This window comes from Sinocyclocheilus grahami, unplaced genomic scaffold, assembly GCF_001515645.1.
Source record: "Sinocyclocheilus grahami isolate Dianchi unplaced genomic scaffold, SAMN03320097.WGS_v1.1 scaffold69.1, whole genome shotgun sequence".
Classification (NCBI taxonomy): Eukaryota; Metazoa; Chordata; class Actinopteri; order Cypriniformes; family Cyprinidae; genus Sinocyclocheilus; species Sinocyclocheilus grahami.
This window is the reverse complement of record NW_015505248.1, coordinates 333,690-358,272: the sequence shown is the minus strand read 5'-3', so window position 1 is coordinate 358,272 and position 24,583 is coordinate 333,690. Positions and strand designations below refer to the sequence as shown.

Genomic DNA, 24,583 nt, shown 5'->3' with positions numbered 1-24,583 from the left:
CACCGCTGTACGGCCGGGGCACGTAGTCTCGGCTCCTCAGCGAAAAACTGATGTGCGTTTGCACGCGCTCTCCTTTTATACCCGCGCTGCGGGGCGGGGTGCGCATGGCGAAACACGCACGCCAACTGTCATTGGCTTGTTTAGTTAACACTCGAAGGTGATTGGGCTCTCGGGCGAGATCCCAATTCGTCAGTCACTGACGTAACGTCTCCGTTCCCTCCTTCAGGGAACGAGGGTTACACAAGTAACCTAGACGTTTCTGTAGTTGATTTTGAGATATGTATATAAATGTATATCACACATATTTAGATGTATGATAGATTATGGACAGTGCAATTCAAGGCTTTAAAATGCTGCTTTAAATTTCATCCTCGAGATTTATTTGTGAAGATGCATGAAATTACAAATAGTGCTTTTCCACCATCAGGCTGAATCGTGCTGTTCTGCACCAATCCAGGCTTGTTGACAGTTGCGCTCTTTTTTTGCCATTGTGGTGCTTCTAAACCAAGCGACCAATTGTGAGTCAGCAGACTTTACGTCACTGAAGCAGAGCACAGTTCTTTACGTAGTACGGTATACTTAGATACCCATACTCCGATATCCGTGCATGGAACGTTTTGTAAATAGTTCTAATGGATATGCTGTTGGTACTGGAAAAGTGCTTAAAGAGAACAAATCTTTGCCATGTATTTCAGTGTTAAGCTTTGAGTGTTCTGACTTTACATCCAGATCTCCGTGACCTTAGCCAGAGGGCTCCAAAATCAACTAGTCAAAATGTACGCATCTTGGTTTGAATGTTCTGTTTTTCTTTTATCCTTGCCCATCAGTGCACTTTGCAAGTTTGTAATCCTCTCTAAAAAACCCAGTAATCCTACTTGCTTCCTACAGGGTATAATTCCATGTAATTTGTGCTTTTACCCCCAGTGCTGCTTTTACTATCTGAAAACAGACTTTCCTCATCACTCTCAATTTTGTCTCATGTGCAGAGGTGCTTTAAAGAAGAAAGAATCATAAACATTTCCAAAGTTTAATAGCACACACACTTAAAAATATACAGTGCATATGTGTCTTTAAATGTCTAAACACATGTTTAGAGATTTGGAAAAGCCAGAGAAAGACAACTCATAATTTGTCTTCCAAATCTTAATGTCACCACCAAATCTGAACATGATGTTAAGCTCAAGAACAAGAACAAGCACGTGCTAAAATCACAGCTGCACATGGTATGTTTCTGTAATTTGAGTTGTCACATTACTCACTTAATTTGTAAAAAAAAAAAAGTCTCTAAATAAAATCTGGGTTTTAAAATCTGTATTTTAAATAAAGAGAAAAAAGCTTTAGGTCACCAACTGCAACATCAGCCCATATGACAAAATGTACAGGACTATCTTAAACATGTGCTATGAACATCTACAAATGAAACATGACACATTTAAATGAAATATCAATTTATTTACAAAAGGTTGAATATAAACAGAGATTACTCCAACAATTATTTGACATTTAAAACTGAACTGCATAAACGCTGACAAGGTACATTAAATTAATGAAACATTGCACAAATTGATAACGTAACTAGTTTTCCTCACTGAAGGATAGGAAGACAATTTACTCAAATAATTATATTGCATCTGTTTGTGATTTTCAGGGGTCAGTCAAATTCATTTATCAAATTAAACCAGCAAATGAATGTTCAGAATTTGGCATTGTAAATGTTCTTTCATGGTCCAAAAGATATTGTATGAGAATCAGAATGCATTTATTCACTGGCCTCAGCGACACTATTGTATTTCTGAATAAACTATTCCCTTTCAAAAAATCATATAGTAGATGATTTTGAAGAATAAAAACTCACAGGCATAATTCATTTTCCTTGCCAGTTATCCAGAGTAAAAAAAACAAACACTTTTGTGGTAATGTACGTGTATGTATGAATGAACTGTCTGAGAAACAGTAAACATTAACCGATTATTTTCCATCCAGAAGAGGGCAGTACACAGAGTCCTAGCATGCCGATTAGCAGGGTGCTAGTCTTGGCTAGTGACACTTTCCCTCATTTTCACTAGGTTCAACCTACAATCCCAGCTAAACTCTGCACGCATTAGAAAACATACTGTACAGTAAGAAGCTTCCAGAGCTGGCCTGCTGAGATTTTGTCCTTGCTCAAATCTTGCCTGAAATCTCCTTTGTCAGAAGAAACATGACAGAGAATTAGCAGAGGGACACCTCTTCTCTCCATTGAACACTGGTAGTTCTATACATGCATTTCATCAGTATCGGTTTGCTATGTTTTTCTGCTCCAGTCTAAGTTTGAGTTCAGAAACCAGTGCTGTGTTGACAGGATTGTCTTTACCCCTATGAGATCTTTTCTTTGTCTTGGAGGCCACTGAGGCAGAAACTGTAGGCACCGTCCACCCCCGTTCACCGTGTCTATAGTGAGTTGGCAACGGTGGGGGCATGACGGGGGCATTAGGAGGCGACGGAGGGGCTCGATAAGAACACACTTTGACGTTATTGTTACAGTTGATATTGTCTGCTGTAGGGATCTCCAGATCCTCATTTCTAAACTTACCTCCAAAATGTTCCTCTCTGAACGGTTGCTGGAAGTCATCTAGTCTTCGGGGTTTACACTTCCTTCGTATGATGCGACAGGAGGGTAGGATCTTGTTGGACTTTACATTTCTCACGTATATAATAGTAGAGATGAAGACTGTTACAAAAACCATGATTATAATGACACCACTGATCAAGCCTATAAATTGCAAGGGATTTTCCCTACTTTTCATTAAAAAGGACGTCAAAGGTCCCCTGAGTTGAGTCTGTAAAAGAGCACAAAGAGAAATCAAGTCCATAGGACTCAAGGATGATGTGCTATAGGCTTCTTGCTGTTTGGTCAGACACATGGTAATAGAGAGACAGATAAACATCTCAACTCCCAGAGAGGCAATTGCAGGCAACACAGCATACTTGTGTCAAATGCATACTTTAGTATACTGTATGGGTTAGAAAGCACTGCATATCACCTCGAAAGCTGAGAACAGATTGATAACAATTGATTTGGTGGTAATGTTCGAATTAATTTGAAGATTTAGAAGTTCTGTTAAAGACTAAATGGATTGGAATGTTACAACAGAGTCTGGTAGGCACAGTAAGACAAGATCAGAAGGGTTGAATGAGGCACCCAGAATTAAGACCATGCAGCCTCATTTTTATCATCTCAAAAACATCTACTGCATGAGGAAGACTGAATGAAGAAACGGGCTATTGTTTGGAGCCACATAAATGCAGAATAAAAGTTATTATTCTGAAAGAATATGTTATAACTGTGCTTGTGTGCTCTTTTACAGACTTTTTACTTGCCTTTAAACAACAATAAAATCATTGAAGGATGAGAAAAAAAAGAGAGAGAAGAAAACCCTAAGTATTGGTGTCTGTGTCAAAGTGTCTCATGGTCAGAGCCTCCTAATAATCTTTCTGATCTTGCCTCGTGGCTGGACCCGGGACTTTTTCACAGATTTCCAGAAAATTATGGTGGATATGAAAATGGTCAGACAGATGGCGAGGACTACAATGCTCAAACAAATGCTGAAAACAGTCCAGGGCCGAGTTCTCAGACACAAGAAGTATGAAATCATTCTGGATTTGATCTGTAAAGCACACAATAACACAAAACTTATACTAGGTTTGCTATGAGGTTTGCTCGCAATACAGATTAAAAATGTCCATGTGCATGTTTCAGATGTATTTTTCTAGTCTGCATTGAAAAGATATAGTTATATTCTGATAGTTTTTCTGGCTTACATGTGCAACTATGTGACTGTCAAAATGCATAAATGAGAAGGTTTCAAGTTGTTTTGAATGGCAATCATATTTTCATATACAATATATAAATAATTTCATATTTCAAATTTATAGGATTCTCAGAAAAAAAAGCACTGATAATAAAGACCCACTTACCGCTTCTGTGATGTCAATCTTAACCACCGTAGTGGTGCTGAAGGATGGTGAACCTCTGTCTTTGGCTTGAACAACCACAGACCAGGTACAGTCTTTGTGATTGGTGATATTCTGGACTATGTCCATGGACTTGATGTACGACTTCAGTTTTATTTCTCCCGTGTCTGCATCAATGTCAAATATGTCATCTGGGTCAGACTTCATGATGGAGTATTCAATGACATTATTGGGCTCTTCTGCATCTTCATCAATCGCCTAAAAATCATCAAACACAGTCAACTGACAACTTCTATTAGAAGAACAAACAGAAAATATAGCACAATACAACGAATATAGCTAACCTCTATTTTCACTGGTGCACCAATCACCATTGTCTTCTCTAGAGAGTTTTCATGAAATGCTGGTGAATGGTCATTGAGGTCCATAATGGTGACAAAGACTTCTGCAAGGCTGTATTTTCCGTCAGTGTCTTCGGCCTTCACATAGAAGTTATACTTGGATTTGACTTCGGCGTCCAGACTGACCCAGGGCTGAGTGTAGATGATTCCAGAATCAGGCTGAATGAGAAACCTGCATAATAATATAAGACAGGAAATGAGTTCTATAGTGAACTATTACACAGGGCTTGTTGTTCAGGGAGATGTTAACATGATATAAAGCTTTCAGAACACTATATAAATGAGTCACTGGTAATCTCTCCATTTGAAAACTGTTATGAATACTTATTGTCAACAGGATGAAATATCATATTCTTATATATAGTCAACTGTATATAAACAATTTTTTTTATATATGTATATATATTTTAAAAGTGTATGTGTGTATATACACTTTTGCTCACCAAGGCTGCATTTATTTGATCAAAAAGTAGAGTAAAAACAGTAATGTTGTGAAAAAATATTACAATTTGAAACAGCTATTTCCTACAAGAATATATTTTAAAATGTAATTTATTCTTGTGATGTCAAGGCTGAATTTTCAGCATGTATTACTCCAGTGTTCAGCGTCATATGATCCTTCAGAAATCATTCTAATATGCTGATTTGGTGCTTAATAAACATTAATAACATAGTAAATATATAAAAAGAACAGCATTTATTTGAAATAGAAATCTTTTGTAAACAATGTAAAACACTTCCGATCAATTTCATGCATCCTTGATAAATAAAAGCATTAACGTCCGTTCCCCCCAATAAATAAATAAATAACCAACCCAACACAGCAATGATGGCAACCAATATTAGCTTGGACTAAAGTAGCATGGACTTCCTGTTTGTTCAAACAATGAAAGATGGAGGAGTTTTGGGAACAATTTTTGGTTACAATTTTAATTATTTTCTATATTTCATTCTGTTTGGTGCAGAAAAGATGTACTGCACCTTTAAGTGAGGCTCTTATATGAGCAGGAGAACAGTCTAATTCCTGCCCAAATCCCATTAGTGGATTAAACAAGATGGACGGCCAGGTAACTGTTTTCAGTGCTCCAGAAATTCAGTTTTGTTGTTCTGCAACTGATTCTGTATAAATAAATGTCATTCGTCATGTCATTCTGTCAATAGATTCCAATGAGAGAGTGAAGACATTATTTAAGAGTGCAAGACATTAAGTTTAAACAGCAGGAGAAAGGAGGCTTACCGCAAAGATTTAATATGACTGTTCTGCCAACAAGCCATCATTTACACATTCATATGGTTTGTATTTATGTGTTTATGCTCTATAAAATATGAAGAATTCTACTACCAGAGATCATGAATCTCTCTCTGGGTTTAGGAAGCTTGAGATGGATTTATTGAAATTAGGAGCCGAGAACAGTGGGAGGACTGAACCCTCTTCCAAGACGGCAAGAATATTTCAGTTATTTGTGCAGTGACTTGGGAATCTAATAAAAGAAAAGAAAATCGGATCCTCTTGGGTACAGCTAGTCTTACAACAACATGAAAAGTTATTGGAAGTTGAAATCTGTCTAGCTTTAGTGTCTGTAGGCTGTGTGTGATGAACTGAGGTGAGCTTACATCCCTCCTGTTCTCCCACTCACTAAATAGTCTGTGTTTTGGCGTTAATAATGTTGCATAAGAGACTGCTTTTTTTCATGTGGCTTATTCCATTCAACTGCCGTTGCATCAGTAAGATCTCTACAGAACTCTAGCCTTTAAAAAGACCACACACTCTGAAAACAAAAGGGAAATAAACATGAAAGGGGAGCAGGCTACTCACAGGTCCGCTCCTGAGCCATAGATGGAGTATTTGACCACACCCCAAAGACCAGAATCAGGATCTGTGGCCTGCAGAGAGCATAAGGAGCAAACATCATCGACTGGCATCTGTTCCCATACATAACTGTAATGCCAACATCTACGTAACAGAACAGATGACGTTTTGAGCCAAAAGGAAGAACATAAGGAGCGATGTGGGATTTGTTAATCAACATCATTATTTGCCTTGTACTCATGGTTGTAGCATGCTCTTATGTCCAAGATCAAAATCTGGCAGGTCATTTAATAGATTGTAGCCTGGAAAGAGGCTAACTCCCATGTGGCAAGTGTCTAGGGTTCAATCTCTCTATCTACTGATGAAAGGTGGAGTGCGACATGTTTAGACCCTGATATGACATAGATAAGTTTAGCATCATACCTCCATAGTGGTTAGATGTGGAGAATAACTTTCAGGAAATTTATTCAGACATTTTTTTTTTCAGGATTTTTTCCCTAAGTATATTATTCTCACCAAGGCTGCATTTATTTTATCAAAAATATAGTAGAAACAGTAATATTGTCAAATATGATCACAATTACAACTGTTTTCTATTTAAATATTTTAAAATGTGATTTATTCCTGTGATAGCAAAGCTGAATTTTCAGCAGCCATTACTCCAGTCTTCAGTGTTACATGATCCTTCAGAAATCAATCTAATATTCTAATAGTTGAAAACAGTTGTGCTGCTGGTGAAAACCATGATATATATTTTTTGATTAATAGATTAAAGAATTAAAGAACAGCATTTATTTTATATATATATATATATACATCCAAAATAAAAGTTTTTGTTTACGTAATATTTGTGTGTACTGTGTGTATATTTATTATGTATATCTAAATACACACACATGCACATATATATTTAAGAAAAATATATTATATTTGTATATTAAATATATTTATATATAATATAAATTATATAAATATAAATATATACATGTAAATACATGTAAATATTTTCAAAATATATACTGTATGAGTGTGTATTTATATTTACATAATAAATATACACAGTACACACACAAATATTACGTAAACAAAAACCTATTTTGGATGCGATTAATTGCGATTAATCGTTTGACAGCACTGATATATATACAGTGGGTACGGAAAGTATTCAGATTTTAATAAATGTAATGCAGCTTTTCTGAATAAATCTTTTTAAAAATTTAAATTTGATCCATTATGGCCTTCTATTTTTTTTAGATAAGCAATAAAAAAAATACATTCACTATAATGTGTTTGTTCATATAAAATTAAAATAAAACATTTTAGCATGTTCAGTATCATACTGTATTTTTTTTATTTGACTCAAAAAAGGGATGTGATGTTATTGCCACATGAATGCTATAATGACCACATCATGATGATATTTTTGTCTATTAAAGCTCAAATCTGGGGTTTTAGCATTACACAACTGAATGAAAATGATAGCCATCTGGCAGCTTACTACATCATAGACCGTTTAGCAAGCATTCACATACTGAGCATGATTTTGGATTCTGATCCAACCCCTTTAAATGTTATATTTAGATTAATAATGCGTCTTTTTTCTGTAACAGAAAACAGTCTAGAGAGGATGACAAACATGTTAATCTTTTTGTGCTTATAATGTCTAGAGTGTTCTGTACTCACTGTCACAGACACAACACTGGATCCTCCGGGGGAATTTTCTGGAATCCGAGCGATGTAAAAATCAGAGGAGAATTTGGGAGCATTATCATTGGTGTCTAGCAGATGAATGATTATGTCTGCCGTGGCACTGAATCTCTCAGGGGTGTCAATCTCTACAGCGAGGAGCTGGAAACAATGAGCATAACATTTCTGCAACTGGTAACATATAATGATCATCGAAATCTATGTATAGAGGACTCATTTAACAGTAATACTTCTGTATGTATAATTGTGTAGGGTCATTCTCAGGCCATTTGTGTCTCATTTGTGTCCCTATACCTGATACAATTAAGGAAATTATTTGAAAGACTTAATTTCGGTTATCATTTAATGCAAAAGTAATTTTTATTTTTACAAGCCGATTTTCATGTTCATATAAAAAAGAAAAAAAAGATATAAAGAAGAAGAAATTTAGCATTTTATTGCACTTTAAAGTCAATTAAAGCATAAAATCAAACATGCATGTCTGTATCATATAGCATATGCAACACATTTGTTGGTTCATTATTTGTCCATATATTCAGGATTGAGCACATCCTGCATATACAGTACATAAATGCTCTCTTAAATGATTCCCATACAATTATTTTGCAATTTACCTTAAATGTCAGGAATTGTGATTTCTCAAAATCCATTGCAGCAGAATCCTCTACCAGGACAGTGACTTGGGCTTCATTCAGGACGGTTTGAGGAACCACTCGTAACATGCGGCCTGGGCCCACCAGTCTGAGGTGAAATTTTGCATTTGTTCCCTGAAAATGTACAGTATAAACATGTTTGGTAACACAAAACTTTTGAACTATTGAATTAAGCATAAGTCAACTCTAACTGGCATAGGTCAAAGCTATTTTAAATGGATGGTAAACATCAGGATAACAATCATTTTGGCAGTTGTGCGCACCCATGTGATCTTTTTGTGTGTAATAAATTCTGCATCTCAATGTGTCTAAATGCTGAATAACTAACAATATTGCATAATATGACAAAAGCTTAAAAGGGATCAACTGCTTTTTTGGGTGCCATCCTGTCATTTATGTAACATAAATGACAATGTTGCATTAGAACTGAACCCTGCTCATAGAAAACATACTTCCATGTTTTCTATGAGCAGGGTTCAGTTCTAATGCAACATACATTAAACTAATGGCGCCTTGCTGATTTTTAAATAATGGTTGATCTGTACTACAAAATGACTGCAACTCAATCAGCTTTTATAAGATTCTCTTAAAACGAGGGACAGATAGCCAGATTTTCTTTCTAATGTATATACTGTAAATATCCATGCACTAATTTTAGCTATAACAAGCCTGTAACCTCCTGCTGAAAAAAAAGAAATACACACCTGGTCGGAGTCATTGACTGTTATTTTCAAGCCCCTCAGGAACTCTCCCTCTGGAGGATGCTCATACATAGTTAACTCAAACACATTCTGTGGTCCATTCTCTCCAAAGAATGTGGGTGGATGGTTGTTCAGATCCACTACCCGAATGGTCACTGTGGTGACTGCAAAGTCCAAGCGTTTTACTTCTGGACTAACCTCTGAAGCCTGAGAAAGGAAGATATTGTTGATTATTAATACAACTAAATACATTAATACCAGCCGACAGTTGCAAAAAGCCACACTGCATTGATTAGCTTGACAAACTCTTGTAATGAGGATGCACATTTTAGAGATACTAAATACCATGGACAGAGATAGATTTTAGTAATTGGCTTATTCCTGAAACTGGCTTACGCTCTATCTCAAGTCAGAGATCAGGGGGCCAGCAATGTCTAGTAATCAAACATCTGATGCAAGAAAAAAACAGAAGCTGGAGATTTTACCTTGACTTTAATATTATAGACTTCTCTCCTCAGGTCTGCTGGGTTCACCTTCAGAATGATACATCCACTGGTTCTATTGATGGCAAAAACACCATCTGCTCCTTAATAAATAGATTGAGAATTTGTTGACGTTTTGACCACATTGGAATTGAAACATCATAATGAAATTCCTTTCCAGCCATCAAATGTGCAAAACAAATGCTTTTTCATATTAACCAAAAATACATACCAGAATCTATTGAATACATGATTGGATTTGGATTATCCATGTCTCCATCTTTGGCAAAAACTGTAAATATCTCAGATCCCTATAGACAAAATTAGATATTAGACAATTAGCAGTAAAGTTGGCACCGTTTGATTTTTGGTAAAAACTGAATATGACAAAGCTTTGTATTAGCTCAAAAGTTAACGTTGATAGATAGCTATATAAGGGGAAGATATCTGAATGGATTCTAGAAAACTATATTCAACTGTAATTTTTCTTTGATATTTGGTAGGGAATAAGCTATTATGTCTTGAGAGCATGTGTGCAGTAGATCAGTATAGTCTTTTCCAGCTGATTTAAGCTGGAAACTGCTCAGATAGAATGAGACATCCGTGCTGCTCCACAAATATTTTAGCAGGTTCAAACTGTAACATGGCAACCTCTACTATGTACCATTTTTTAAAAAGAAATTAATACTTTTATTCAGCAATAATTAGAATTAGATTGATCAAAAATGAATTAAAAACAATGTTACAAAAGGTTTCTTTGTCAAATAAATAATGTTAAAAAGTACATCTGTTTTCCATTTTAAATTGTAATACTACTTCACAATATTCAATTTTTACTGTAAACTGATCAAACAAATGCAGCCTTGGTGAGCATAAGAGAATTCTGAGTAAAAGGCTGACTTGAATTACTTTTAATCACATGGAAATATGATGTAGTGTTATGATGGATACTCACAGGTGAGGAGACCTCATAGACATAACCAAAGTAAGGAGTCCCAACAAACACAGGAGGAGTGTCTTGAGTGTCAATCACATTTATAGTCAAAGTGGCAGATGATGACATCACTTGGTGCTTGCCCTTGTAAATGCCGCCTCCATCCTAGTGTTATTTCACATTTCATTATGATACAAGAAATACTATTAGCCAAAGGATTAAAATGATGATTGGTACAGCAGATCGAGGCTGGAAATGGAAGATATACTGTAAGCTTGAAATGGTATGAAAAGTAAAACAAAATCACTCCCTCTCACCTTTGCCACCACAGTGATGAAATGTGTGCGGGATTTCTCATAATCGAGGGTTTCACCTGGTTTTATCCGCAAGATGCCACTATGATGGTCAATGGCAAACTTTGTGCTCGGTTCACTGCTCTGGATTTAAGAACAAACATAGAGATTCTAATGTCACTCTGTATAAGGGTGGCAAAAGAAAAAAGATATACACTGCTTTCATATGACCTTTAGTTCAGATTTGATTTCTCAGCTGGATGCCAGAAGTTACCTGGAGGAAGAAAGTGACTGATCCCCCTGAGCCAGTGTCTCTGTCCACTGCCTGCACTTTGTAGATGCTATTCCCAGATGTAGTGTTCTGTGCGCACACACACATATACAGTTTTCAAACAAGCCTGTTTATACAGATCACTTTCAAATCAAAACCATTTTGATGGCCTGGTTTTTTTCAAAACATATTATATAGGAACCTGAATGATCTAGTGAAGAATAATTAAGAAAGCAAGAGACATAATTCCTCACCTCAGGCACATCTACAATGGAAGGCATGTTCTGAAACTGTGGTCTCTCATCATTGGCATCCATGACAAAAACTGAAACCTTTTCAGCTACCTGACATGACACAAGAGCATTAGAAAGATCACAAATGATCATCATATACACTGGGTAAGACTCATAAAGTAACAATACTTACTTTATTAAGGCCATCTGAGATACTGACAAAGACTTCAATCTCATCTTGTGCCTGTGAAAATAAAAAGATGTAGTGTCACTGTAGTATTCTCAGAATTAAACGTTTCTCATTTAAAACTTGACCCTTTTTGAAATTTACCTCTCTGTCAAGTTCATCTATTAGAGTTACTGCTCCAGATTTGGGATGAACACGAAAATATTCTTTGGATCCGGGTTCAAAGGTCATTCCATACTTTACTGGCTGGCCTTCTGGGTCGGTTCCATTAAGCACATATATCTGTGTTCCTGTAATTTACACTTGTAAGTAGTTATTTCTGTGCTTTTATAATTCACACCAGTCAAAATGACCTCTACAGCAGTGGTTCTCAATTAGGGGCCTCAAGATGACTTAAAATAATCTACAATAAGATATAAAAATTTAATAATTAAAATTTTCAGCAATATACCACAATCAACAACAAAGGCCAAAGGGCAAAATCACCACCCTGCACCAAGCTCAAGACACATGGTCTTTGGAAAACAGACATGTTAATACTGTTTACACCTAGCCAGAGTGAAATCAATATAATCAGATGGTAAAAAAATGTTGCCTTACCTTTTGGCGTATCCTCTGAGAGATTTAACAGTGCCATATTACCGTTGTTACTGTTAGGCCCATTATCATAGAAATATGGTGCGTAATCAGTCTGTGCTGTAAACAACAATAATGAGATATCAGAATAAAATTCCGCAATTAACAATGTAACATAACCAAACTTATAAGGACAAGACATCATGTGCTGTACAACAACTGTACCTATTACACCATTTGTCCTTTTTCTGACATGAGGTTGATCACACATGTCATAATGTAATAATACTAATGACTGTCTCTATCTACTTGTCTAGGATTACAGGTGTTTTACGTCATAAATGCTTCAATATCCCCTGGTTTATCAAAGGTATTTCACTATATAGATAAATTCATTTCATAAATGTATATCTAAATTTAGATTTAGTTTTCTTTCAGCAAAGTCGCTATTTGCTCTCCTCCTACTGTCAATCAGAAATGCAAATGAGACAGAAACACCAAAGAAGTACATAAAAATGGTCAAGATTGTACACATTAGTCAACAGTATAACATAATCAAGTAAATAAATTCTTAATCACCTGAGCCACATCCATATTCAAACATGCTGATAAATACATACCAAAGCAGAAATGTGCTAGCAGAAGAACTGATGAAAACTGAATTTCCAAATCATTCTTCATCCTAACAAAGCAAAGCAGTTACAGCAGGCCAGACAGCGCACTAGTGAAGAGAGCTACGGCAGAGTCCTTCTGAGGGTGTTTATTTCAGACTGAGGAGAGCTACGGCAGGTGCTAAGAGCCTAATCCAATGACACACCATAACCCTTGAGCACATTTTTAGAAGCCCATCTTCGCAGCATGGGAACTAATGGCCACTAGAGGGGTTCATGAGTAGCACACCTGACCTGACCTGACAGGTTAGAGACTCTTCTTAGTTATAGTACTACTGAAATCCCACATTCGGAATGCTGGATCTCTGTTACAAAGGAACAATCACCAATGAATACTGATGAAATATTATGAAAAGAATCACCCAATTTTAAGAGTAAGACTTAAATGATCTTTTTGTGAATGAATGAATAGCACGTTTGTAAGCATTCAACAGAATTTTTACAGGCCTTTTAGCGGATGAATCGTCTTAATCTCTTTGACAATCCAGTTTATATTTCAGAGCGCATGTCCAGGTCACATTTTAAACAAAGTTATGTAATCTCATACTCATCAGCATTAGCAAATGCCTCCATCTCACTCTTTCACAACCTTTATCGTTAGAGCTTTTTGACATTAAATTATGGTCAGAGTTGAAGTTTAATGTTAAAAAAATATTTTACAGTCAGCTAATGTGGATTATTTAGTAGAAAACATGTATATGTATAAATATAGCGTTCAGAGCTATAAATTAAAAAATTCAATCAAATAGATAAAAATAGATTGTATTACTTTTTGCTCAGATGAGCAGCTGCGCGGATCAGAAAAGGAAACACCTGCCAATTTACCTTCATCTACATTTGTGAGTGTGGCTTTGCTTTCAGGTTTAATTTGTTTGGAGCAGGCAGATGGCAGGCAAGCAGATTAACCTACAATAATCCTTCATCATCGAATAGTGCTCAGGGCCAGTCTACAGGGACACACAAGCTAGAAATGTCTCTGCATGTACACCACAGAAAACACTGGACTCTGGCAGATCTGGACATATCAATGACCTTATATGACTGTGAAAATGATGCCTTGATAATGCTTATGATTACCAGATTTGTTGCAAAGTTCTTGCTTTTTCTACATAATTTGATGAATAATGCAAAAAAAAAACACATTTCTTTTTGGTTTTACAACCAGAGGGGGGGGGAAAGTAGTTAAAAAAAATCCAGTTTATCGTAATATTAACCCTGGAAATTTCTTATATATTGTGATCATGTACGTCAGTCATACATCAGCAGTGTGGATTATGTGGGGAAAAAAATAGAAACCTTGAATGACAGACAGATTTGCCATTTAGCCTATGCAAAATATTATCATCTTCTTAAATCTGTTTCTGACATGACTATAAAAGGTCTTAGATATCGCTTTTATCGTGATTATCCTGGCATGGTTTAAAATGGGACATGAAAAAAAGTTTACAAACCTCAACCTCAAATGACATCCTGGGTCTGCTTTATTGATTTTCAATGATAACAGTGCTATTTTATGCAAAATAAACAGCAAAATATAATTACTACAGTAAATTTCATTTAAACAACTCAATATTTATGAAATATCTGAATTCATTTGCAATGCATATGTGGCTAAATTGGAACAATTAGGAAAACAAACTCAAATGTAATAATTGAAATCCCAGTTTCAACAACTATTAAATATATAAAGATGTGAAATCTTTAATCCACATGTTTGATGTTACTTCTTGGATTACAAATAAGGTCTGGAATGGATGTAATGTTGGGGTCATCAACATATTAGGGTCATTTTAATCTTGCAAACTTCAGTTCATCTGAAAATATATTATGTATTCTAGCTCAGAGTTTAAGCTTTTACATGGTCTTCCAACCCAATCATTTTTTTCTCATGTTTCTCCTATTACCAACATGTTGTTGATGTAAACAAACGTGATTCTATTTTTAAGCTATAAATAAAATTGCAGACAAATAGCTATAACCTCAGTTTAAATAAGATAAGAACAGTACCTCAAACACAGCTTCAGTTACAGTGGTTTGATAAGACCCAGCTTGGCAGTAGCTATTAGTATAGTCTATATGCTACAACTGCAGTATAATTTGGCTATTCAACAACAGATGCTCTGGGAATGTGAATATTTCATGTGAATATTTTATGTCATTGTAGTTCGTTATTGTCAGTAACACTGTACATCACCGCCCCCACGTGGTTACAAAACGTGAATGCTGAACGTTTCGAGGTTCTCCTTCGGAGCACCGCTGGAACGAAAATACTTAAACAGTCTATTTATTTTAGTGATCCCATTCGGTGCACAACAGCATCACATCAAACATACACAAAATGTACACGAAACAACGAAAAATCAATCTGGACATCACAAGTTAGCCTACATTAAAACTGATTAATGACTTCCAGCAGTCATCTAAATAAATAAATAACAGAAATACACTTCTTTACACTGTTTTAAAAAAGATCCAATAAACATTTATGGTTTACACTTCAACAATAACTGTGATAACTTATTGGATAACCATGATTACGAAGGTCGGCTATTTTTTAAAGGGACGTAAGGTGCGTCGTAATTCGCACAGACAAGTTTCGCCCCATTATTCATTCAGTGAGTGAACGAGTTAGGTCTCCGTAAACTAACGCAGCGTGTTTTATCCTAGATTTCAGACCCCTCGACTCCCCACTGCAAAAGGGGGATGAAAGAATCCACGTTAGAGTGTCCCAGGGCCCTCCTCAAACAGAAAAGCCCCTGTGAACACTCACACTGAGAGAGGGGTGGAGGGGGTCTTACTTGACCACGTGACGTGTATCCAAGGATAGCCCAAACTTGGAGACCGCCGAGTAATGGGCACGTTTTCCAGCATGCTGCACCGGAGAAAAGCGCAAATGGAGATACATTAATAAAAGTCTTTCTTCAATGCCGTGAGAATCTGGAAATAACTTTAGGACCCTTCGACATATGAGTTCCAGCAAAAATGTCTAAGTTGGAACTTTCTTAACAATGAGTGATCTCCTTTTGTTCTTGGAAATAACAGGGTACGAAGTCCGTATTATGAAATATGAACGTTTCAGTGTAGGCTAATTAGCGTTTTTAAGTAAATAAGAAGCACTCGGAGTCTTCACATAGGCTATATACGCACAGGAACAACGTGTACCAGACGCAATCATTCAGGATGCTCCAGATGAACTACTGGAGACCCGTTCAGTCTGTAAGTAAGATTTCATTCAATCTAGCTGCTATAAGTCGATGTTATTTTTATTTGACCACAGTCGCAGAGTATTAACTTTCACCTCTGCCTAAGTTCTGTAAATACTTTCACTGCAACATTACAATAGTAATCTTTGAGTTTGTCTTTTTATTTACCCCACACTGAACAATAGATCTATCTATCTATCTATCTATCTATCTATCTATCTATCTATCTATCTATCTATCTATCTATCTATCTATCTATCTATCTATCTATCTAGCTATCATTCTTCATACAAGAAAGCATTAAGCCTTGAGATAAAATGACTGTGACTTAAAGTTAGCTGACTTGTTATTTCATAAAATATCACAGCTTCATATAAATCTGTGATGTGGACAAAAATGTAATTTAATCTAAACACTAATCTAAAAGATTTATGATTATAGTCATAGTACAGAATTATTTTTAATTTGTCTATATTTTTTGAAAACAAAAACTAGAAACACATCTTTACTTACATCCATTATATGATTTTCATCCAAATTTTCTTAACCATTAATGAAATTTAAAGTGGTTAAAAAAAAGCAATGAATTTCTTGCTGCAAATTGTGACTTAACCACCACTTTGAACTGATATGAACATTTAATGCAGAAATTAAAGTTTTTTTTTTAATGCAACTTTCATGTTGCTATATATTTCCTAGTAATTAGCTGTTAGATTGGTGTCATCACACTCAATCTCCTGTTAGTTCACTTTGATTAGTTCAAAACAGCAAGTGAAAGTCATGGTGTGGCCTTACTATGTGTGTGTGTGTGTGAGAGAAGCCATTTGGTGCCACGTCTCTTCAAGGTTTACATTTTGTGATATGTCCATGACAAATACACCCCCTGTTCCTGCTCCCCTCCTCCACCGCTGCTGCAGCAGCTGCAACTCGTGGGCCCAGGCAGCACAAGCAAGCCTGTCACTAGTGATAGTGGATTTATCTCATATAGAAGAACTCAAGCTAAACACTGCCTATCTCCCAGAAGGTGCCATCACGCACTGCTGAACCGCAAAGCACTCCGTAATGAAACAAGACAAAAACACAAGGATGAAACATGCTCTTTCGCCCCAGACTGCACACACCTCTCTGATACCCATGCTAACTTACTTCCTGTGTCATGTTTTCTGACAGAAAATGTCACTAGATTATATCCTTGTAATACTCATGGATAAAAAGTGGTGCTCTCCCAAAGGTTTAAAATGATTGACCATATGTCACAGACAAGACTGAAAGCATCAGATGCACTGTAGTTTATTTTAACAAGCTACTGATGTGTATCTTCCATCTCTGGGGAACAAATCAAATCAAAGTATTTTTTTACACAATGAAAAATAAACCCAAACACTGCTACAGTAGGATTATTTAAGCATTTTTCTAACACATCTATAAGGCTGTAATATAAGCCACTAATGTAATTTGTATGGGAATAATGAACAGAGTGATGTCCATTTCTGCTTGAGCAGATCATCAGATTTGTCAAATGCTTCAGTGGTTTTTGAATATGGAAAGATCTCAGCTCAACCCCCATGCCTGACAGTTTGACGGCTATGGCATAATAAGCCCACATAATTGGTTTATATTTATACTTAGATTGCACACTATCATTCCTTGACGGCTCGAAAATGGTCATATCCTAAATGCTACTCTTTTTACAGACAATTTGCATGGCATTTACCTATGACTAGTTTTCATACTAGCACCTAGTTTTCCCACTGGTACACATCTTATTTTACGACTACAATATTGCACTGGCTCTCTTTGCGTTTTTAACATAATTTAGGAAAGTATCACATTCATAATTCACTGTCTGGCAGAGGTCTGGTAGGTTTATTTGCACAGATGTGGTCTCGATATTGTCCAGATTAACCCCTGTCACCCAGTGTTTGCCTTGCTGTGAAGGTAACACAATGCGTTATTGCTAGTAAACGACAGCCCAGAATAGAGTTACATCGGGTTATGGCAGCTCACCTACCTCAGCCATTCGGTGGGGTTATCTGTGGTCAAACATGCCCTAAAGCTACTGGTTTAGTTCCAACACAACAGGCCAATGTATTTGTAGTGTTGTAATGGTGTTGTTCCTGTACCATTTTCCTTAGGAAACAGGAGCTTTTATACTCAATAAAGAGTCTGTTATAGGCTATATGCATTAATACTTTCCTTAAAACAGACATTAGCCTATTTAAACCTCTGTATTCAAATCTCTAACTATTTAGAGTTTTAAATCTAGTGATATAACTTTGGTTAAGAAAAAAATCAGATGAAATTCTTATAACCTCAAAACAAGGGTTTATTTAAACATGTAAACAAAAACTTCCTCGACAACACATGGCTACAGTGAACAAATGGCTTGTGGAATTCAGAGGTCCTGAAACCTTGGTGAAAGGGCAGACCAATGTATCAGTGTAGCTTTCCTAAGATGGATGGAAATGTTGTATATTAAAGAAATGCTACAACAGATGATTTGAAACAATGTTTAGAGGACACTGACCCAATTGTTCATTACAAACTGTATACTTAACTCTCATAAAATGAAAACGGTTCCTTGTCAAACAAACAAAACTCTGCCCACACCATGTGGCTTCCAAGATTTAATGAAAGCATTACAAACTTGCTGCAATAGGAAATGTAATTTCCTTCTGACTGTGGGTTATAGAGGCAGAACCATTAGCTACTAAGTTAGGATCTATGAGTTTACTTTTATTTTATTTTATTTTTGTGGTGAAGCTTGAAAATCACTCCAGTCTCATTCTGATTACATTTTTATCACTTAAAATATTTAACATTTAAAATAAATATTTTGGTAATTTTTATTTCTATATTTAATAATTACAGTTATTAAAATAGACTACTGTTCAAAATTTGGGGTCAGTAAGCTTTTTTATTTACAAGAAATAAATACTTTTATCCAGCAAGAATGCATTAAATTGATAAAAAGTGACAATAAAGGTAATTATAATGTTAAAAAAATTTATATTTCAAATAAATGCTGGTCCTTTGCTGTTCTTTTGTACTTGATATTCATTGAAGGGTACTGACTTTTTTTTTATTACAGTTTCCACAAAAATATTAACCAGCACAACTTTTTAAAACCAAATCATCATATTAGAATAATTTCTGAAGGATCATGTGACACTGAAGACTATAGTAATAGCTGCTGAAAATTCAACTTTGCCATAACAGGAATAAATTAAATTTTAAAATATATCAAAATAGAAAACATGTATTTAAAATTGTAATAATATTTTAAAATATTACTGTTTTTGATCATATAAATGCAGCCTTGGTGAGCATTTGAGACTTCTTCCTAAAATATTGAAAAAATAACCTATCTGACTCCATACTTTTGAACAGCAATGTAAATACTTTGTATAATAATATTATATAATAATATATTTAATCATAAAAAAAGTGCTACTTTTCGATGATTCATCATGATCCACAGTAAGCAGTTACCAAAGAGAGACGCTGTGTTCTGTGGACCTCATCATCTCTCATCATTCCACATTAGTGGAATTACTGGACAGGTGATGACAGTGCAGGCCGCTTGTTTGGGAACAAAGCTGAAATTGTCTGTGTCTGCTTATAATACCCTGTGCCAAACGGTATAAATATGTCACCACTTGGAATCAATACATAGGGCTGGTGTGTTAGTGAGTTTTATGTCTGTGTGGAAATGGTGCGAAAACTCTTGTCTTGATTTTGTTTATTGCAGATGAATTGTAGACCTAGTTTCTGACATGAGATGAACCCAAAACAGTTGGCAGCAGTGCCTAATTTGCAGTCTGTGGAGGCATTTCCTATATCAAAGTTAATTTGAGAATGAGGAACAAGTATGCAGTCATCATTATCTGCATTGTGGCACTTGTCATCATTGAAAAAGAAAACAACATTATTTCAAGGTGAGAATTTTTGGATTATCTAAAAATATGCCACCCCAAAAATACAAATATTTATTGAAATGGATTTTTAAAATGTAAATTTTACTTCGTTTTAAAATATACAGGGTCTCAGACAAGCTGACACTTAGACGGAGCCCACAGACGGAGCCTCCAGTGCCCTACAATGCTTCAAGCGCTCTGGTACTAATGGACGACAATGGTTCCTATCCAGAGGACATGTTTGCTGAGAACGGCATTCAGGCAGGCCGAAAGCACATCCTCTTGATGGCTACCACTCGTACAGGATCTTCCTTCGTGGGCGAGTTCTTCAACCAACAGGGTGGCAACATGTTTTACCTCTTTGAGCCACTCTGGCATGTGGAGAGAATGCTATCGATTGGCTCGAGTGGCACAAATACCAGTACTTCTGTTTGGGTGTACAGGGATGTCCTACAGCATCTCTTTTTGTGTAACTTTTCCATGTTGGAGCACTTCATCAGCCCTCCTCCTCAGGACCACGTCACCCCTGCCCTGTTCCGCAGAGAGTCCAGCAAGGCCCTGTGCGAGGAGCAAGTCTGCTCTCCGGTTGTAAAAGATGTTTTTGAGAGGTACCACTGCAAGACAAGACGCTGCGGGCCTCTCAATCTGACCTTGGCGTCAGAGGTCTGCCTAGGAAAACAGCACAGGGTGATCAAAACAGTGAGGGTCCGACAATTAGACACACTTCGTTCTCTAGTAGAGGACCCTCGGTTGGATATCAAACTCATTCAGCTGGTTAGAGACCCTCGAGCTATCCTTGCATCAAGGATGGTGGCCTTTGCCAGAAAGTACCAGAACTGGAAAAGTTGGGCTGTGAATGGGGATGTTCCTATAGAGGACGAAGAGGTCAAACGTCTTGAAGGAAACTGTAACAATATCCGCATCTCTGCCGAGTTGGGCTTAAGTCAGCCGAAATGGCTGAAAAACCGTTATATGCTAGTACGTTACGAGGATATAGCCAGGTACCCCATGCAGAAAGCAGCAGAAATGTACAATTTCACAGGGATTCCAATGATGACACAAGCACGAGATTGGATTCTCAAAAACACGCATTCATCAACCGAAGCAAGTGGCGTGTATTCCACCCAAAAAAACTCTTCAGAACAGGTGGAGAAATGGCGGCTTAGTATACCATTCAAACTGGCCCAAGTTGTACAGAAAGTTTGTGGACCGACCATGAAACTTTTTGGGTATAGGTTTGTTGACAGTGAACAGACACTATTGGACAGATCTTTTAGTTTGCTTGAACAAAAACAATTTATTTAGGCATAGATTACATTTATTGATGCATACATTGTTACTGGATATGTATATACAGTATATATACACAACTATATATATTAATGTGTCTGGATATTACCAGATATTAACTGAGAAAAAACGTCCACTGTGTGAAGAGGCAGTCAGTATAAAAGGCAGCTTTTGACAGCCAGCTGTGATCCCGGAGTACAATTGTGGCATTCTCTAAAAAAAACTGAAGTGCAGAATAGACCTTTGTCCATGCACATTTTTAAATCTGTTTAATATTTTTAACTTTTTAAAAACACAAAAACAGAATATGACAAGTAAATGTTGGAAAATTAAAATGTACACAAGTTTATGCTTATAAACTTTCACTAAAGTTAATAGCAATTTAATTAGAATAACTCATTTTATTCTTCATAAAAAGTTTAAATGACTCAACTGTCATTTCTAGTGCCTATATTGTTTGTCACATATAAATATGGATCGAAATACTCAACAGCAACAGCAAAATATTGAGGAAAACAGTATTTTTTTCCAAGAGCATCTACTCTTTGACCATGCAGGCGTAGTAAACAAGAGAAAAAGCAGCACCAGTTTCTTTAGGAACACCACTCTGCAACCTCCAGTGTTCTCTGGCTAGATTAATGGTAGACTTTTGAAAAGCATAGCATTCTTAAAATAGCTGGCTGGCATTTAGTTTCAGCTAAAGCCCTAATGCCAAAGCTATTTCAAACATTACACATTTTATTTTTAGAATGACTTTGTGAATTATTGTTAGGAAACACATGAAGCCTTATATGAGAGCATGACATATGAAATCTACACGGACATTCTCAAAATATTAGAGACTGGGAACAGTGATATTGCCTTTCGAACTGTCTCTCCCGTTGCGTTGACATGCTTATGGGGAAGCTCCTGATTACTCTGATACTGAAGCCTGAATTGTTCACGTTCGTGTAGCTGCATGAACCAATGGCGCTTCAGCCCACCAAACGGAGAGGAGCCGACCTCTATATTAATTGGCTCTGAGTGCCATTTTGTCAGAATTTTTCTCCTTCAGCGACGAAGATCATCTCCTTACTGACTCTGCAAGCCAGAAGCTCAGCTCAGCCTGCTGAGAAGGAGCCCCCGGCAGCGGAAGAAGCCAAAAGCCTTTCCGTGCGGCCATCTGGCACATCTAAGAGCAAATTTCTGAGCAAATTTCCAGCGATGTTGTTGCAAATGTCATGCCGTGAGTGTGGCTCGTGCAGGGGATGCAGATGGACACAGTGAGTGTGTTGCCTGTCTGGGCAGCACCCATGCAGAGGCTGTGCTCACTGAGATGGCAGGCTCTCACTGCTAGATCATGAGTCTTGTCCTTCTCCGCCTGCGGATCGCCTTCTTTAATGAAGCCCGAAACTCCGCCTCTGACGCAGACAACACGGCCCAGCGAGCTGATCCGCCTTCTAACTAGGGCTGTAGAGGATATTGGCTTGGCTTGGTCGGCTCCGCAAAAGCCCACCCACGGCCTTCTTGACAAGTGGTACCTGAAGGGATGCTGTCCTCATTCCTCCTGCCAACGGCCCGCTCCGTTCCTGCTGGCAGTTCATGAGGAACTCACCAGGATGTGGCGTGGCTCCTACTCGGTGCGTTAATCACTCTACTTCCACCGCTCTCACCACTGTTGACAGCACTGAAGAAATAGGTAATAGCAAGCTCCCACCTCTGGAATAGGTCGCTGCACATCTGTGCTCAAGCAAATTAACACTGTGATAGCAGACCCACATACTCAAAAGAGCATTTCTCCTCTCCTCATTACCATGAATGTCAGTTCCCCACCCCCATGTGGTGAACTACCATTCGACAGGGTGATCAAAACAGTGAGGGTCCGACAATTAGACACACTTCGTTCTCTAGTAGAGGACCCTCGGTTGGATATCAAACTCATTCAGCTGGTTAGAGACCCTCGAGCTATCCTTGCATCAAGGATGGTGGCCTTTGCCAGAAAGTACCAGAACTGGAAAAGTTGGGCTGTGAATGGGGATGTTCCTATAGAGGACGAAGAGGTCAAACGTCTTGAAGGAAACTGTAACAATATCCGCATCTCTGCCGAGTTGGGCTTAAGTCAGCCGAAATGGCTGAAAAACCGTTATATGCTAGTACGTTACGAGGATATAGCCAGGTACCCCATGCAGAAAGCAGCAGAAATGTACAATTTCACAGGGATTCCAATGATGACACAAGCACGAGATTGGATTCTCAAAAACACGCATTCATCAACCGAAGCAAGTGGCGTGTATTCCACCCAAAAAAACTCTTCAGAACAGGTGGAGAAATGGCGGCTTAGTATACCATTCAAACTGGCCCAAGTTGTACAGAAAGTTTGTGGACCGACCATGAAACTTTTTGGGTATAGGTTTGTTGACAGTGAACAGACACTATTGGACAGATCTTTTAGTTTGCTTGAACAAAAACAATTTATTTAGGCATAGATTACATTTATTGATGCATACATTGTTACTGGATATGTATATACAGTATATATACACAACTATATATATTAATGTGTCTGGCCAACAGCCCAACTATATATATTAATGTGTCTGGATATTACCAGATATTAACTGAGAAAAAACGTCCACTGTGTGAAGAGGCAGTCAGTATAAAAGGCAGCTTTTGACAGCCAGCTGTGATCCCGGAGTACAATTGTGGCATTCTCTAAAAAAAACTGAAGTGCAGAATAGACCTTTGTCCATGCACATTTTTAAATCTGTTTAATATTTTTAACTTTTTAAAAACACAAAAACAGAATATGACAAGTAAATGTTGGAAAATTAAAATGTACACAAGTTTATGCTTATAAACTTTCACTAAAGTTAATAGCAATTTAATTAGAATAACTCATTTTATTCTTCATAAAAAGTTTAAATGACTCAACTGTCATTTCTAGTGCCTATATTGTTTGTCACATATAAATATGGATCGAAATACTCAACAGCAACAGCAAAATATTGAGGAAAACAGTATTTTTTTCCAAGAGCATCTACTCTTTGACCATGCAGGCGTAGTAAACAAGAGAAAAAGCAGCACCAGTTTCTTTAGGAACACCACTCTGCAACCTCCAGTGTTCTCTGGCTAGATTAATGGTAGACTTTTGAAAAGCATAGCATTCTTAAAATAGCTGGCTGGCATTTAGTTTCAGCTAAAGCCCTAATGCCAAAGCTATTTCAAACATTACACATTTTATTTTTAGAATGACTTTGTGAATTATTGTTAGGAAACACATGAAGCCTTATATGAGAGCATGACATATGAAATCTACACGGA

The 24,583-nt window shown here is 36.9% G+C and overlaps 3 protein-coding genes across 6 annotated transcripts; 2 read left to right on the top strand and 1 right to left on the bottom strand.

Moving 5' to 3' along the window:
• Window positions 1-247: 247 nt before the first annotated feature.
• LOC107585311 (cadherin-related family member 1-like) lies at window positions 248-13,068 on the bottom strand. 4 transcript variants are annotated; one of them, XM_016272279.1, is made up of 18 exons: window positions 12,823-13,067; window positions 12,661-12,666; window positions 12,227-12,322; window positions 11,771-11,916; window positions 11,633-11,683; window positions 11,461-11,550; window positions 11,210-11,296; window positions 10,960-11,079; window positions 10,664-10,807; window positions 9,941-10,019; window positions 9,712-9,812; window positions 9,230-9,433; window positions 8,487-8,639; window positions 7,849-8,013; window positions 6,172-6,239; window positions 4,299-4,527; window positions 3,958-4,212; window positions 248-2,819 (listed from the first exon to the last, which is right to left on the bottom strand). In XM_016272279.1, exons 1-18 carry the CDS (start codon window positions 12,881-12,883, stop codon window positions 2,271-2,273), a joined length of 2,604 nt encoding a protein of 867 aa, XP_016127765.1. In that variant the 5' UTR covers window positions 12,884-13,067; the 3' UTR covers window positions 248-2,270. The 4 variants fall into 4 exon arrangements, with proteins under 4 accessions (XP_016127765.1, XP_016127766.1, XP_016127767.1 ...); XM_016272282.1 differs by having other exon boundaries at window positions 2,732-3,647; window positions 12,823-13,068; XM_016272280.1 differs by lacking the exon at window positions 12,661-12,666.
• Window positions 13,069-19,934: 6,866 nt separating this feature from the next.
• LOC107585362 (carbohydrate sulfotransferase 3-like) lies at window positions 19,935-21,298 on the top strand. The gene is made up of 2 exons (XM_016272363.1): window positions 19,935-20,014; window positions 20,119-21,298. Exons 1-2 carry the CDS (start codon window positions 19,935-19,937, stop codon window positions 21,296-21,298), a joined length of 1,260 nt encoding a protein of 419 aa, XP_016127849.1.
• Window positions 21,299-23,076: 1,778 nt separating this feature from the next.
• On the top strand, window positions 23,077-23,742 carry LOC107585349 (carbohydrate sulfotransferase 3-like). Its single transcript, XM_016272351.1, has one exon. The coding sequence runs from the start codon at window positions 23,077-23,079 to the stop codon at window positions 23,740-23,742; it is 666 nt and encodes a 221-aa protein (XP_016127837.1).
• The last annotated feature ends 841 nt before the right edge of the window (window positions 23,743-24,583 follow it).